The sequence below is a fragment of the Caenorhabditis elegans genome, chromosome X (genome assembly GCF_000002985.6).
Source record: "Caenorhabditis elegans chromosome X".
NCBI classification, from domain to species: Eukaryota; Metazoa; Nematoda; class Chromadorea; order Rhabditida; family Rhabditidae; genus Caenorhabditis; species Caenorhabditis elegans.
Window position 1 is genome coordinate 9792342 of NC_003284.9, and position 15408 is coordinate 9807749.

At 33.4% G+C, this 15408-nt stretch overlaps 3 protein-coding genes and 3 non-coding genes across 7 annotated transcripts; 2 read left to right on the forward strand and 4 right to left on the reverse strand.

The window, feature by feature from the left end:
• Positions 1 to 64: 64 nt before the first annotated feature.
• F36G3.2 (GNAT family N-acetyltransferase) lies at positions 65 to 1932 on the reverse strand. The gene is made up of 5 exons (NM_001383630.2): positions 1753 to 1932; positions 1404 to 1571; positions 1238 to 1356; positions 709 to 904; positions 65 to 654 (listed from the first exon to the last, which is right to left on the reverse strand). Exons 1-5 carry the CDS (start codon positions 1922 to 1924, stop codon positions 368 to 370), a joined length of 942 nt encoding a protein of 313 aa, NP_001369862.1. The 5' UTR covers positions 1925 to 1932; the 3' UTR covers positions 65 to 367.
• 21ur-15107 lies at positions 888 to 908 on the reverse strand. Its single transcript, NR_071883.1, has one exon.
• A 4561-nt stretch (positions 1933 to 6493) lies between the features above and the next one.
• F36G3.3 (LITAF domain-containing protein) lies at positions 6494 to 8746 on the forward strand. The gene is made up of 5 exons (NM_001029462.4): positions 6494 to 6639; positions 7338 to 7475; positions 7527 to 7627; positions 8381 to 8451; positions 8592 to 8746. Exons 1-5 carry the CDS (start codon positions 6609 to 6611, stop codon positions 8695 to 8697), a joined length of 447 nt encoding a protein of 148 aa, NP_001024633.2. The 5' UTR covers positions 6494 to 6608; the 3' UTR covers positions 8698 to 8746.
• Positions 8737 to 15321, reverse strand: lgc-47 (Ligand-gated ion channel 50; the record flags this gene model as incomplete). 2 transcript variants are annotated; one of them, NM_171757.9, is made up of 12 exons in its annotated part: positions 8737 to 9203; positions 9762 to 9871; positions 9921 to 10025; positions 10122 to 10221; positions 11560 to 11725; positions 12159 to 12263; positions 12373 to 12491; positions 13439 to 13568; positions 13619 to 13683; positions 13745 to 13902; positions 14581 to 14688; positions 15054 to 15321. In NM_171757.9, 11 exons carry the CDS (start codon positions 14679 to 14681, stop codon positions 9133 to 9135), a joined length of 1230 nt encoding a protein of 409 aa, NP_741879.1. The 2 variants fall into 2 exon arrangements, with proteins under 2 accessions (NP_741879.1, NP_741878.1); NM_171756.4 differs by having other exon boundaries at positions 9133 to 9203; positions 15088 to 15137.
• Positions 14172 to 14382, reverse strand: F47A4.7. Its single transcript, NR_071884.1, has one exon. It is a non-coding gene; the product is annotated as an Unclassified non-coding RNA F47A4.7 (non-coding RNA).
• F47A4.6 lies at positions 14370 to 14508 on the forward strand. The gene has a single exon (NR_071885.1). It is a non-coding gene; the product is annotated as an Unclassified non-coding RNA F47A4.6 (non-coding RNA).
• Positions 15322 to 15408: the final 87 nt, after the last annotated feature.

Genomic DNA, 15408 nt, shown 5'->3' on the forward strand with positions numbered 1-15408 from the left:
TTTTTCCCACCCAAACTGCTTTAACAAACCATATGGTTGCGGGCAGAGGCGGCGGCAAAAAATGTTTGTTCTTCTGATTTATTGAGAAAATAAAAATGTCTCAAGCAAGCCAATTCGGTTCAGCATTGTGCTGTATAATGATAATAATAAACACTAACCAGAATACACTAACCATTAAAATGATAAAAGAAGCAAAAATGGAACAATTTAAAATTTTAAAACATTTGACATTAATAGCATAATTTAGATGAAAAGTTAACATTCAACACAACCTTTTAGCTATTACATTAAAAGAAGTTTTCAGAAAATTAATTGCATAGAACCAATAAATATTACTACAACATGAAATTCAAAACAGAAACAGTCATTAATAATCAAAATGACAAGAATTGTTATGCGCAATAAAAACCTTTGACAAATCGCCCTTGTTCGGCCATTCGTTACTGAAAAGAGTAACTCCACTAACTGCAGGAATGATCTCAAGACTTTGGAAAAATGATTGAAGGAATGCTCCACTTCCAACATCGAGTAAGTGGAACAAGACGTCCGCTTCCGGATGCAATTCGAACATCACTCCAGAGAACACGCGAAGTGCTGACATGGCAATGCTTGGAGAATCAGCATACAATGGCGCAATCTTGAATACGTTGTCTTCTGAAAAAACAAAGATGAATATGTTTTTTCCCGAAAATTACAATTTGGGACAACCTTTGTGCGAAGTGCGGACAGCAGAAATATGAGCAATGATTTTATGATGCTGGTCAAAGAGCACGACTCCGAGCACACAGTCCAGCTTATAATAGAGTTCCAGGAATTCTCGGCGGTTTCTACCGTTGACATCACTATCGTATCGCACCAGTTGGTCAAATTCGACAGGCGTCAAATGACTAACGAGTTTGAAGTTCTGAACAAATCATCAGATTAATATTAAAATTTGAGAACATACTGAAAATGTGTTATGTTGGACCTAACTCTGATAACAATTGTACATAGTTTTTGACAAAATGCAACACATTTTGGCAGTCTTATTTTCTTATTTCACTATAATCTTTTAAAAATCGATATAAATTTTACGTATAGTAATGTGATTTTGATTATAATAATGCGCACTTAATTAAGGTTCTACACAAAAGTTCTTTCTTTGTCGGTAAACTTGGGTAGTATTGAACTTAAATTGAGCAACCTAAAAAAACTACGCTATCCAAAGTCACTTTTATGCTTTAAAGAGGAATCTTACGTCTCCTGTCATTTTTTCCATAGACGCGTGATATTCGGCCACCTTCATTTTGTAGTTTTCGAGCGTTGCTCCGACAAACGGCGTTGCTTTCTTTCTGTACTTGTCAACCATGCTGGGTACTGTAATGATTATGTTTGAAAAATAGTTTTCAATCGAAAATTTTTACCTCCTCGTAGTCCCAGTGTGTGATCGGCAGGCATTCGAGACATTGCGATATCCCAAATAACTGATCCTACGCCTTTCCCACGATACTCAGGAGCCAACAGGAAAAACCCGAGGAAACATATTTTGTTATACTCATTCCAAATAACGCATCCAACAAAGTCATTTTCAGCTGCAAATATATGTTTTAGAACAATTCGGAAAATTGAATTCAATATGTATAAATTTTTCTAAAAGCTGGAACTGCAACAGCTATTATTTTACATTTAAAAATTACTAAAATTTTATTCGATGTACTTTCAAAACGTCGTATTTTCATGCGTACATGGCATTAGTTTTAAAACAATACTCACCAGTTTTAGAGACTGCCCAAACACTTCGTGTTGACGGCATTGATGGTGTTAATGCGGTCACCGAGTTGTCATCAGAAGTCCATCCTTCGGTATCCACAAGATTTTTCCATTGTTTCCATAAATGGCTATTTGGCTCTGGATTCTCAAGAATGTCGTACGATACTTCGCTCATTTTGATATCTAAAAACTTGTGTTTTTTAATTTGAAAATTGATGAGTGGAGGAAAAATTTCAAAAATAATGAACACGTTTACTGTTTGATATTTTAATGAATGAGTTATTATAAATTCTGCAAAATTGAACCTATTTCAAAAACATAATCACAGCAGAAATGTTTCCCAAAATCCTATTCTGCACAAAATTATCTTGAACAAAAAAATCACGTGGTGCCAGGCTGTCCCATTACAGTTTGATCTACAAAAAATGCGGGAATTCTTTGCCCAAAAAATGTGACGTCAGCACGTTCTTAACCATGCGAAATCAGTTGAGAACTATGCGTCACTTCTCCTGCATTTTTTGTAGATCTACGTAGATCAAACCGAAATGGGACACTCTGACACCACGTGAAAATCAGTAATCAAATATATTTAGCTTTTTAAAAAGTCAATTGTAATAATGTTAAACTACATTATCAAGTCAAAACAATTCAAATCACTTTAAATTATTTTATGAAATCTTTCAAATTAAAAATACTCTCTTAAAATTCCCTTTAAAATGTGTTGATTTTTCAGCTTAATAGAATTCATGCAACGCTTTTTTGAAAAGAGTTGGTCTGATTTTAAGAAAGTAGTAAATGTTTGCCACTGGAGCAAAGAACAAAGTATTCTAAAACTCAGTCTTGGCCAAAAATTTCGCACATGTCTCAAGCGTTCAATCTTTGTGCGAAACACACGACTTTTCACAATCTGGTAAAAAGCTTCACGCCGATATATCTTTTTTGAAGAAAAAATGAAATAGATTAATCAGAAAAGAGTGGCCAGAACAACTGAACGAGACGCAGTGAAAAGTGCAAACTGCTCGTCGTCATTGGAAGGAAAAGAGCAAAAAAGAAAAGTGCCGCCAATACATAGGCAGCCGTTTTTATTGCTCACCCAACCACACTCGCCTGTTGTTAAATGTCTTCGAAAATAGTTTGGAACGAATAGGAAAATTATTTTGCAAGGAACGAACCTGGAAGACACTTTACCCAATTTTCTGTATAACATTAAAAAGAGAGAAAAACAGAATTCAACATATTAATGAAAAAAGGAACATTATACACTTGATTAAAATTTTTAAAAAATCAACTGATACTGTTTTTGAGCTTCTGGATTAGAGTACTGTGACACATGCTAATTGTTGAAAAGTGGTGAGTTTAGCTAAATGAAGCTATTAATCTTTCAAATTTTGATAAGCATAACAATTTTCGAGACTTTTTTGAGAAGTCTCTGAAGTCTATGAAATGCTCTCCTCTAAAGTTATTTTGTGACTATTAAGAAACAAACAAAACCGTTACACTTCCTATAACAAGCCTTGCTATTTTCAAACGCTTAGACCTGGCAAAATAATAATAGGAATATACAAAAATGAAATTCTAAATTTGTTGGAACCTGAACTCAAATTAAAAATGTTAAAAAGACAGAACCTACACTGATAAAAAATGTTATACTAACGCAAAGATTGAGATAACTGATAAGAAAATAGCGTAGAGTGATTGACCAAAGTGCAAAAAAACTTTTGACCAATTTGGTTTCCTGCACTTGCGAGGTGCAAATGAAAGTGAAGACAACTAAATTTTCAGAGTGTCCGACCAAAACAAAAGGTACCTTGTGAGAATATCAAGTTACTTCGCCGTATTTTTCCAAGCGGGAGGGGAACAAAAAATTTCAGTTTCTGAAAAATTGAACTCGACAGAGTAAATTTTGGAGAATCTTTTATAGTGGTGTATATCACATGGTGTCGAATGAACAAAAAAATGCTCATAGGGCAAAGATCGATCAATAAATTTGCACCACAAGGCCAATACAGTCGAGAGGGTCATGAACATCATACAGTGCAGACCACACACACCGGAGAATAGAGACAGATTGCAAATGTTCTGAACATGTGGGCAACATACATTTTTCGGGAAAGGCTGAACATGGTGTTAGCTGAAAGAAAGTAAAAAAAACCATTCTAGAGTCATGAAATTTTCTCTTGAAAAATACAAACTGTATTTCAGGTTGTATCCTTTATAGACTTGCACACACCAATCGAAATTTGGTCTTGCAACTCAATTTTAGTCATTTTGAGTTACCTACCAGCTTAAAATATAGCTTACTAAAACAAGAAATATGCAATGAAAAATGATAATCAAAATAACAAAGCGAATTTCGGACCGTTGCGAAAAGAAAAAGTCGAGAAGATTAGAGTTTCTAGCTGAAATGAACTCATTTTTTCGACGCTATAAACCGACATAAAAAATTATTTGAAATATTTTTGGGACGTCTCATTGCAAAATTCATTAATTTAGGCACATTTTGAGACTATACAAGCTAAAAACTGAAGGGAGATATTCTTCCTTTAATACTCTTGCGCCAATTTGTTACCAGCTCACTAGTCCTTTTTGAAAATTTGGAATTTTGGAATGGAATTGGTCATGTTTTGGTTTAAGTAAATTTAAATGCAAGAAAAGGAAATTCCTCATTTTTGAAGCATTAAATCACGTTGATGTTAAGATTCTCTGATTTTTAGATTTTTACTGTATTCTGTAGATACAATTAATCTTGTTGTCTTTATCAGACTTTGAAAAAATGGTCGCTCATAGACGTAAACTAATATTTTGTCTAAAGTGAGCATACAATTGGAAACACGTTATGGAAATTGATTTTGGTGAATTCTCAAAAAAAGAAAGCGAAGCTCTAGTTTAATACATTTTCAGATGCTGCTTCAATCTAGAACGTTTAAAAGAGGAATTATCTTCGTGCCCATTTACGTGCCTTTTGAATATGCTAAAATATTCGACGTGATGTATTTGTACAGAGATTGCCATACCCCTGTTAGATGCGGGAACTAACAGATCAGAATAACATTTTAAGAGTTGAAAATCCAAGAAGCATCACAGACCGATTATTGAAACATTGTTTTTTAACTGTAATGCGCACTGTGTGCGTTCAAATAATATATTTAGTATTTTTTCCATACTATGTATGCTCAAATATTGTTTTGTATCAAATTAAAACAGTAATATGCATGTAATTTTAACCCGAAAAAAGCAATTTCAGTTTTCAGAGTTGATTTTGTCATTAAAAATCGAACGTATAAAAATTGAAAAAAGTGGTATGTGAAAAAAAAGAGTAACGTTTAAATAACTTCTGAATTTTTCTTAAACTATTTTACTTTCAGAAAGTCAACTGAATAAATTTTTAAAAAAGCATAGTCAACTTTTAGTGATATTTCAAAATTTGATAGTCAAAACAGTCATCTACATCAGGTCAGTGCTGTTGATTATTTCGGCTGTCGGCGCCAGGCTGTCGGCTGTCGGTGCTACCAGGCGAACAATCCCAATGAACTTGTTTTCAAGATTATGCATATTTCTCAGAAAACATTAGCTTTTCGAAAAACTGCATCAACAACATGACAGTTTGTCTCGGTTTTCTAAAAGCGTAACTCAAAATTTGATATGGAATTTTTAGTTATAATGTGCATACTCGTGAAACTTGTAAACATGTTTTGTTGTTTAGCCGGCTTTGAAACAATACAAAGAATTTTCTAGAACTTGTGAATTTCAGTTCATGGGTTGTATTCTGTTCCTGCACACAATTGTAGGTTCCTTTGTACCGCTTCCCCTTTTTTGAATGTATGATTTTCCTAGAACGCTTTTATGCGTGTTTTTTCCGCTAACGACAAAAGAAGAAAAAAGGAATAGAGGTAAGGAAGTTTGTTCTGACCAGGAACGGATCACCGGCTTCACGAATGACACATTTTGTTGTTACATGGGTTTTTTCTAGAATTATTTCGAAATCTTATGCTCTACTAGTCACTTGAAATCGTATGTATTAAGTGTATTTGTGGAGGGTTGAATGCATATTCATGTGATTTTTCGTATCTTCTGGTACTGAAAACACACACTCACACTTTTATGAAATTATTTTCTGAATCATTGCTCTACAAATTTAGAAAGGAAACACTCTTCTGTACGTCTGTTTCAATGTTTCACACTCTTTCATTAATATTCTTTTAAATTTATTACATTCAAGTTGAATGCAACTTTAAAAAAATCTAAGATCTGATGAAAAGTTTCTCTGTATGAACATTATATTAATGATTTCCTAGCTTTTCTCACCTTGACAGTTTTAAGTTTCACATTTTTGCGAAGGCGTTTACTCGAATCAAATCCTACTAAATTAAATTTTTCAAAAATTTGAAATGTCTAAAAATTTTTGTTAACGCAAAGTCTACATGATCTTTTCCAAACCACTCGAGACACTTTTACAATCATTCTGTCACGATAATGTAGCGACACCCACCAATCATGTTTCCTTCGGCCATTTTTTGTTCGCTTGTGCTGTGTGTCTCTAAATTGTCCGGCGGACCACACACGCTCTTGGTATCTGGTTTTTTGAAACATCGTTTCGGATGCCGGAACTCATTCGCTCACGCTGCTCGCACTCACCATCACATGCCAAATATCTTTTCTCTCCTTTTCCGTTTAAGAAACGCACATCTCAAAAAACCCCGCCCATTTCTTTCCTTTGAGTCCAACTCTTTTTTATCTATCTCTCTTTTAGTCTGTTGCTCTGAAATATAGGAAGAAAGAAGAAGCAAAGCCAGAAGTGCCAGTCATTTATTGCATCACAGAGCTCTCATCAGGACATCTTCATCCATCAACGTCTTCTGATGTCGTTTCAAAATCCACCAGCCTATGATCGTGAGTTTTAACTGCAACATGTAAGAAAAATTATTTTAAGATGTTTTTGGTAGTACACTATTATACTACAAATAGTGTTGTTTTGGTTTGATTCTTAAAAATTATAGTACGCCAGTATTTTGGAAACACATTGTTAGTTGCGATTCAGCATTCAGTTAAACCCTCAAAAAAAAACACTCAGTTAAAGAGTACTTCAGGTGATTTTGATTATTTTAAACTTGTTATGGTGTTTTAAAATTCATTTGTTAAGTATTATGTAGAGCAACATTTTAAAAACGTAGAATATCTTGAAATGTGGACTAAAAAAATAATCAAGATGACGTAGATGAGATATAGAAATAATAGAAATTGCAAAAAAACGATAAGGATTTGGTTCAAAATACACAATTTTTGACAGACGGAAAGTATGGAGAAAAACAACCTAATTTTTTTAAAACAAAACACTGTTAGATTTGTCGAATGATCTCTTTTGAAATGAACTTAGGTTTGTAGTTCAATCGTTTGAGCTTTCGTTGTTAATATTATCTCATATTGAATTCGTTAAGAAAAATGTTAAAATAAAATAAAACTATAAATTGATACATTTATCAAATATCTCTTTGATTTGACATTCTGAAGTCTGAAAACCAATTGATTCTATGCAGTTTGACAATAAGAAAGATCTTTGACCCATTGAGCTTTTTACATTTTGTTCTTAGAAATTGTCCCACCAGCTTACAATCCGGATTACGCACCCACACAGCCCGTGTACCATCCAAGCAGTCATGTAACAGCTCCACCGTACCATTACCACGATAATGGAGGTTTTGAGAATGTGGTCGACGTGAACTCTCCGGGTATTTCTACATTTCATGTTCTAATTCTATCTAATACGAAAAACCTTTCAGTATACACAACATTAGCGTCTGGTCCGATGCCAACATCTACTATCATCATTCGTCTGGAACCTCATGCGACCAAACTGCAGTGTCCGTATTGTCGAATGGACGTGAGTTTTTTGAAAAGATCCGTCTATGAAAAGAGAAGATTTGTTGCCTAAGGGTCATAAACATTTCCCTTGGCAAACAGAAGTTGAAAAAAGGAACGGAGAAAATAAGAATAATTATTAAACGGAGGTTTGTTGCTTTCCTCAAATGAAGCGCTTCTCGATAATGAGAAGGAAATAACGAGTTGCAGAATGCGCCGACCTTTGAAAATAATTTTAAAACTCGTAATTTTGAAAACTTGAAACTACGAATAAACTAAAAATATATTACAGTAATCCCAAAAATTGGGAAAAGGCTAATTTAAAAAAATTATCATAACGTTAGTGTAAAAACAATAAAAGGAAAATAATACACGATTTTTTTTAACGATACATTTCTTATATTTTAATAGTATTTTTTAACTCATAAAAACAGCACGAAGATTAACTTGAAATTTTACAAATATCTTGATTTTGTTGGATCAGATGGTTTTGATTTTTGTTTGATTAGTTTTTGTTTATGCTAAAAATTTTAATTAAACTGGAGTAATAACTGTTTTTGCTTATAATCAGCATTCATACATAAAAAGATGATAGGAAAATCCATACACGTTTGCATAATAATTTTGAACAATAGCTAAAAATCAACGAAACTTTTCAATATCCAAACAGTCTTTGTTGCATAACATGTATTCATAGTAGAAACACAATCCACTGATTTTGAACTGATGCTTGAGGCGAACAACTTGTAATAACAATAATTTCATTAATTTTCAGATAGTGACACGTACTAAATCAGTTTATGGTTTGCTGACTTGGATATTCTTTGCTGCACTTTTTCTTTTCGGGTATGAACAACTTAATCTTAGGAACGCTTGTTTTTTCAATCAAGCTATGTCGTGTCTACATCCCATTTTCTTTTCTGTTTTTCCCCTTTCCTGCTCAATGAGCTGTAGCCGATTAACATTATTTTTTTTCTTTTTTCCAGCTGCTGGTGTTGTTGTTTCTTGCCATTCTGTCTACGTTCGTGCAAAGACATCATCCATACGTGTCCGAACTGTCGTGCCATGATTGGTGTACATCGGCGAATTTGATACCAAGTGCACAAAAACTCATTAATTCAATAAAAAAGATTGTTATTCATCAATTGTTTATTTAGCATACACGTGTGACATAATTGAATATGAAGGAGTTGTTATTGAGAGGACAGGAAAGGATAAAAGAGAAAAAAAAAGTTTTTTCGAGAAAAATATGTGAGTAAAAAGGTAAAAAGAAAAGGGGGAAGAGATGCGAAGATATGATTGTCAATGAGCGGATGCATAATAGCTGCCTGCAAAATGAGCATGAAACGTTTTTAAATGATGATATGACCGGAAGAGTCACTCAATCGTAAACTTCCACTCACAACGGCTCTAGATGCATTCGCTCAAATGATATTCATTTTGGGGAGTTGAGAAAATTTTGGAATGTTTTTCTGTTTGAATGGTTGAAGGACTATTAGTTGGAAATTTGGTCTATGCATTTGTTGATTATGGTGCCTGATCCCATGCTTGTTTCATGTAAACAAACCAATATATGAAGTTGTAGAATGTGAACACTACTGAAAAATAAAGAATCAAGAGGTTCCTATTTTGTCACTGCTCAAAACTCATGTTTGTGCATATTGATTGTTTTTTCTTTGGTTGACAATAAGATAATAAAACATTCATTTCAATACTTTTCATTATAAATTTTGTTTAATGTATTCTCAAAACACCATATCACTTCTGTGTTTCCAACGCAATAAAAAAACTAAAGCTAAATTTTTGAATTTACAAATTTATCAAGTGCACAATTTTAAAATAATGATTTCGAAAATAGTGAAATAAAAAACAAGCAGTGAAAATAATTTTAGTCATAAAATTTGGTCTATTGGGAAACTTTTCTGTATATTTGTCAGTTTATTTCGTATATTTGAGTGTTTAAAAAATACATTTTTAGAAGTATCACTTTTGAAAGATGCTAAATGTTAATTTTTATCAAGGATAATAAACACTTTGAACAAACAAATTTTGATTTGATTTTTCATACTTTATCACCAATAATTGTTGGAAGTAAAGTTACAGTTTTGTGAAATACAAGAATACAAAAAGAATTTAACTTCCACAAACGTACAAACCTGGAAACATTAATCTTGACGTGTTGTCTAATCGCTCACAGAATACGATATTTTGTGACTTTCTTTGAGTGTCTTCTCGGCAAACACTTGGTTGTTGCCAACGATTAGAACTGAAAATCAATGGATTTGAAAAAAGTTTGGGTTTTATTGGTAACTTACTTTTTAGTTGAACGGCTTGATTTTGTCGCCGGTTTGCCTTCATTTCGCATCAAAAAACCGATGGTTGCAAGTTCAAACAAAGATGCAAAAACAAAGCATATGCCACTGAAAGAAAAGAAAATGTGGAGGTTTTTGGGTGCGGAGGTTATGAATAATTGTAGAGGTAAGACAAGAAGAGAAGAGGTGGAAACAGAAACAAACCTCAACATCCAGACGTCGATGGCTTTGATATACGACACTCGTGGTAGGTTTCGGATTATATTACCAAACTGGAAGGTAAGCGCCAGTAGGGCATTGACACCTGAAAAAAAATAATTGAATAAAATGATGTCATGATAAGTGCTTACAATAAAATTATACTTGTCGAGAATTATCAACTAGCACAAATTTTGAAGGTCAGTCTATTTATTTGTATCAGTTAGTCTAATATAGTTTTGAAATATATTTAACATATTTAGAAATTAAGACAGATTTGTAAAGTCTAAGCAGTGAAGTCTAAGCAAGCAATATCTTAACTTTTAAATTTCGGTAGACATGCACTTTGTGTGACACACTGATAATGAATGGTCCCCAAAAATTTGCACGTAAATTTTTTTTGACTTTTTCTTGAAAATGCTATAAACTTATATATTCGTAAAAACAGTAATAACACAAATGTTGACTGTTTTGAAGTACATTTAGAATACTTTAAAATAAAGACAGATTTGTGAAATGGTTATAATAATGTGATCGAACAAATATTGGATTTTACTTTTTACTATTGCATGTTTCACCTCAAATTCAACAACTTTTCATAAACTCTCTATATGGAAAAATGATTGGATAAACAACAGTTGTACATTTCACAAAAAAAGTTAACAAACAATAAAGAAAATTATATGTGAATTACCGAATAGGGTGTCAAAAAACTTCAGAGACAATTGAAATGGTGCAATTTTACTATGGACGCAATGCAAATTGGGACTGAGATCATGATTTTTGATATCTCGTTGTGAGAGTAACACTAATGCAAAAAAATCAAAAAGACCATTGCATTTTTAAATAAACTTCAAATTTTAATCTTTTATCCGGTGATTATCACGATTTGTTTTATTTATCATCTTTCGTTTGAATAAACATATAAACAAACGTTTAAAAACATTTTCAAAAATACCGAGCTTGAATTCTAGAATTGGTTTAATATTGCGTTCATTGGCGTGAGAACAAAATAATATATACAGATATAGCAGCTATCAGTTTGAACTTCTTATTGAAAACTATATTACTTTTTCATTTTAATGTAATGTTTGAAACAATTCAATAGTTTAATCTCTAAAGGTAGAAAAAATAAAATCTTCGAATGTGAAATGATAATGCTCAGCACGGCCCGAAGAAGATTACCAAAAATGTGTTCTTTTTTTTGTGTTGGAATGTCTTTTTTGTTTTTTAGTATTACTCCGTCTACTTTAACTATTTCCTTTCATTCTTTTGCTCACAATCAATTCTTCTCAAAACTCGAGTTTTCAATGTCAAAGGATAGAAAGAAGACTGACGTAACGCAGAAAATCTGATCAGCTTCATCAAATTAGATTACGTGGTTCGTCGCAAGATTTAGAGGGAGAGAAGTTGGTTACTATTTGTATAGTTACAAACTACTGACCTATCATAGTCCGAGCGGGTATTGCTTTTGGGCCCAAGTAAAATGGAATCCAAGAAATGAACACTGTCATATAGGTTGGAATGTAACCTTGCAAGAGATACCATCCAGACCTTCGGCGGAAGAGAAAGTTCACATTGAGTTCACTCCAGTAGCCGGCAGCATAAAGCTGGAAAACAAGAAATTATTGATTTTAAAGTTAATGTGATGGCTTGTCTAGAGGACTAAAGTTTCATATTGTTTTTACTTTGATGAATATTTGTTTTTTTTAAATAATATTTAGTTTTGAAACAATTTGTTTATGGTTATAGTGTTCCAACATTGAAATCAACCGGCTTTAAATGTCAATGAATTAGAGACTGAAAACTCAGGATAATGCTCTACTGTTTTAGAGGCTAATCATATATAATTAATTAGAATATTGGTTATTTGTTTCAAAAAAATCAAAATTCCACAACTTCTATTAAAAATTATCTTCAAAAAATCTCAGTTCTTCTGGGGTAAGTTTATTGGGATGATTTCGAACAAAAATCTGTTTCAGTATAAGACATAATACATTTTTATTTTGAACAGAGACTAAATTGGATTTGGTAAGTTCTCACCTGAAATTTATTTGAAGTACTAAAGTTTGTCATTGTGAAATCAGGTAGTTCGATGGGTTTGAAGATCGTTAATGGAGGATCGCCCCATCGCATGAAAACTTCGTCCTGGAAAAAGAAAAATGAATGAAAACAATCGGAAAAATACATATTATGGCGAAAAAAAACTAGTTGAAAATGAGAAATTAAAAAGGAGGGAGGAGGTATAATTGGCAACCTTGTTGTAGTTGAATGATTCAAAAGTCAGTGTACATTCGATACTGTCCATTGGAAACTTTGTCAGATCCATCACACAAGGGCCCGTACTCTTTATCCTCCAATTTGACCACACTGAGCCTGAAATAAAAATAAAATAGAGTTTGAATAGAGAAGAAAGAAGAGGAGAAACACTTTCCGCTTTGTGTACACACTACTAGACAATTATTCACGCTCATTGTTTCTGTTCGTTGGGTCGTTTGGTTGGCTTGATCAATTATTCATTGCAACCTACCTTTCCTAAACCATCAGTTTCTGGGTGATTTTGTATTAAAAACCAAACTATGTTTGGAAAAAATATACAAAGGCTTATCTAAAATTAAAATATTCGAAGTAATTAAAAACGATAGTGGAATTACTTTCGAAATCAGAACTCTAGCTTCCAGATTAAAATTTAACTTTTCTTTTCTAAACTTTCAGCAAAAGTATGTCAAACAATCGGTGCGTATTCAAAGTTTCAATATCAATTTAAAGGAATTTCTTCAAAGAAATTTAATTGTTCTGATTATCATAAACTATTAGCCTTGTTATATCTATGTATTCGTTAGAAATAAAACATTTCATGATTCCCTGCTGATTAATTGCTCTTGGTATCTCTTTTTTTGCAAAACTATAATTCTCAAAAAAGTGAAGATTAAAAATGTTTTTTGGAAATATGATATTTTGAGCAGGAAACATGTTATAGATACCTATATACGACATTTTACTTCCTGAAAATCTTCACAGAAATTAAATATTAAGTTTCAGGAAACCGAGAAAAGTGACTACATAAAAACATCTTCTCCTCTACCCTCTAGTTTCAATGAACTTGTCTACTTTCCGAAATCTTCAGAAATCCAAGAATTTCCAAGATTCAAATTTAATTTGTCCCTTTCGCAGTCTCAAAATTTTGCATAAACGGATCAAGCTTAGCATAAGTCGAACTACACTTAACGAGCTGCGGACGCTTTTCTTTTTTCTTTAACCCTTCATCTCCACTTGAACTCTTGGAGTCATAACAACAAGTTATGAAGGAAAATAAAACTCACCATTTGGAAAGACCATTAAGAAAACATTAGTAAATGGCGAGCTGTGAAGTTGTGCCTTTTTGGAATTGATGAAGCATGTGTTTGGAGTCCAGATATTCTGCATGACAGCCCAATCAAATGATAGATTGCCCTGCACACCGGAAATGTAAAAATCTTTTTGCTTTTTCAGTGACAAATTACCTGACAAGGATTGAGAATGTCGTAGGCTAACCCGGGGTCTGTCCAATATTCGTTCATGTATAAATCTGAAAGCAAGAGTATTTGCGACTAGATTTCCAATCAGGAAATAAAATAAAAGATGAGTACCTATTTCAAAATCTTGCGTTAGCTCGGAAACTGATGTCACTTCTTGTACCCACATCTCAATCCTCACGTCTACTTGTGGAGATGGTAGCTTATGTTTATTGTAGTATAGAGCACGGTCGATAAGAAGATGATCAATAATTTCCGTATCATTTGCACAACTGAAAATAACAATTTTCTCATAACATGTTTTCTCTCCTTTTTCCATAAATTCACATTCAACAAGTGGCATTTTTGGAAATATTAGTTGTCCTTTTCAAGTTTTAGAATTGAACCTTAAAATGTCAACTTTTACAAGATTTATATGTTTTCTATCCACGAATCCACTCTGATAAGTTCATAAGTCCAGGCGTGCTGGGAAAAAAGAAAACTATAAGGCACGTTTTTCTCATAGGAACAGAAATATGAATTGTTGTTTCAGTCAGATGACTACGGATGTTGATAAAATCAAAAGCTAAGTGTATCAAAATACAACATAATGCGACAATTCAAAAATATGGGGTTGAAATTTGATTTAAATCAAAAAATGTTTTCAGTAAATAATAAATAGATGCTATTTTTCATTACATCATTCGGACTCATGGAACTTTAATTGGGTTTTCAAAAAATGAAGTTACTTCTTTTTATCTTTTCTGTTTCAAACTGCTTTGTTCAAATTAATGGCAAACGCAAGATGTTCATAAAACCCAATTACACTCTTGCCTGATACTATTGAATAAAATTGTTGAAATTAGTCAGTTTCAGTTTAGATTTGCAGTTTTATTTAACATTTCAATTTTACACTTCATGTACTAACACAATCGAATGCAATCGCATAGTTGCACTTTTCCAAAACTCACCCTCGATCTAATAAATAAGAAACAGTTGGGCTGATCTCGGCAGTCATTGCATTGACCGTTTCCCGGGTGGCATAGAGCAACAGAAACAATGTGGAGAGCATTGTAAAGCTGAAATTGATGAATGAACTAACAAAATTTGCGACAATCTGTTAGTCTTCAATCAGAACGCCGTTTGTCCTCTTCTACTAGTGTATCCCTGGGGACTATGGTAAGATAAATGATGGGAAGATGCGACAAAGATGTCTTTGGTATGAATATTTCCCCTATTTTTATGGACTCCAAAACAGAAAAATGTAATTCAAAAAAATGTGAGGAAAAGAGACAAGAAAGGAAAAGACGGGGCATGGGATGGGAGAAAGAAAATTGAAAATGGGACAAAATTCCTGCATGCTTCTAGGCGACGAGACTAAATTGCTATTCTCAAAACGCGAATGGGGTTTAGAAAAAAAAAGAGGAAGAAAATGTAAACCTACGTGGTGGTGGTGGGAAGCTGGTCTTTGTGGTCACCTTTGAATCCTGGTGGTCTTGGTGTTTTGTGTGACGAATGATGGTGGCATCAATATTCGCAGACGACGTCTTCGTCTTCGTCGCGCATGCCCTGAGGCGACCGACTCGAAGACGCCCGAACTGCAAGCACCGCCCCATTGTTGTGTGGTGGGTGTGTGCGGAGACTCCCCGTCTCTCCCTCCAACGTCGGGGGCGACTGCCGCACCCTTGCACCCTCTCCTTCTGCGGCGACTTCTGAAAAACTCAATTCTTATCTCTTTTCTGAACATCTGACAAAAGAAATCTTCTTCTCCTTCTTCGGCACCCCTTTTTTCTTTAAAT

What these genes read in the sequence shown, in the direction of transcription:
- F36G3.3 (NM_001029462.4), top strand. Translation starts at nt 6,609, where the DNA reads ATGTCGTTTCAAAATCCACCAGCCTATGATC. An exon ending in AAATCCACCAGCCTATGATC is followed by an intron (nt 6,640 to 7,337) that starts GTGAGTTTTAAC and finishes TTTTGTTCTTAG; the next exon opens with AAATTGTCCCACCAGCTTAC. An exon ending in GCTGCACTTTTTCTTTTCGG is followed by an intron (nt 8,452 to 8,591) that starts GTATGAACAACT and finishes TCTTTTTTCCAG; the next exon opens with CTGCTGGTGTTGTTGTTTCT.
- F36G3.2 (NM_001383630.2), bottom strand. Translation starts at nt 1,924, where the DNA reads ATGAGCGAAGTATCGTACGACATTCTTGAGAATCCAGAGCCAAATAGC. An exon ending in CACACTGGGACTACGAGGAG is followed by an intron (nt 1,357 to 1,403) that starts GTAAAAATTTTC and finishes TAATCATTACAG; the next exon opens with TACCCAGCATGGTTGACAAG. An exon ending in TGGAAAAAATGACAGGAGAC is followed by an intron (nt 905 to 1,237) that starts GTAAGATTCCTC and finishes TGATTTGTTCAG; the next exon opens with AACTTCAAACTCGTTAGTCA.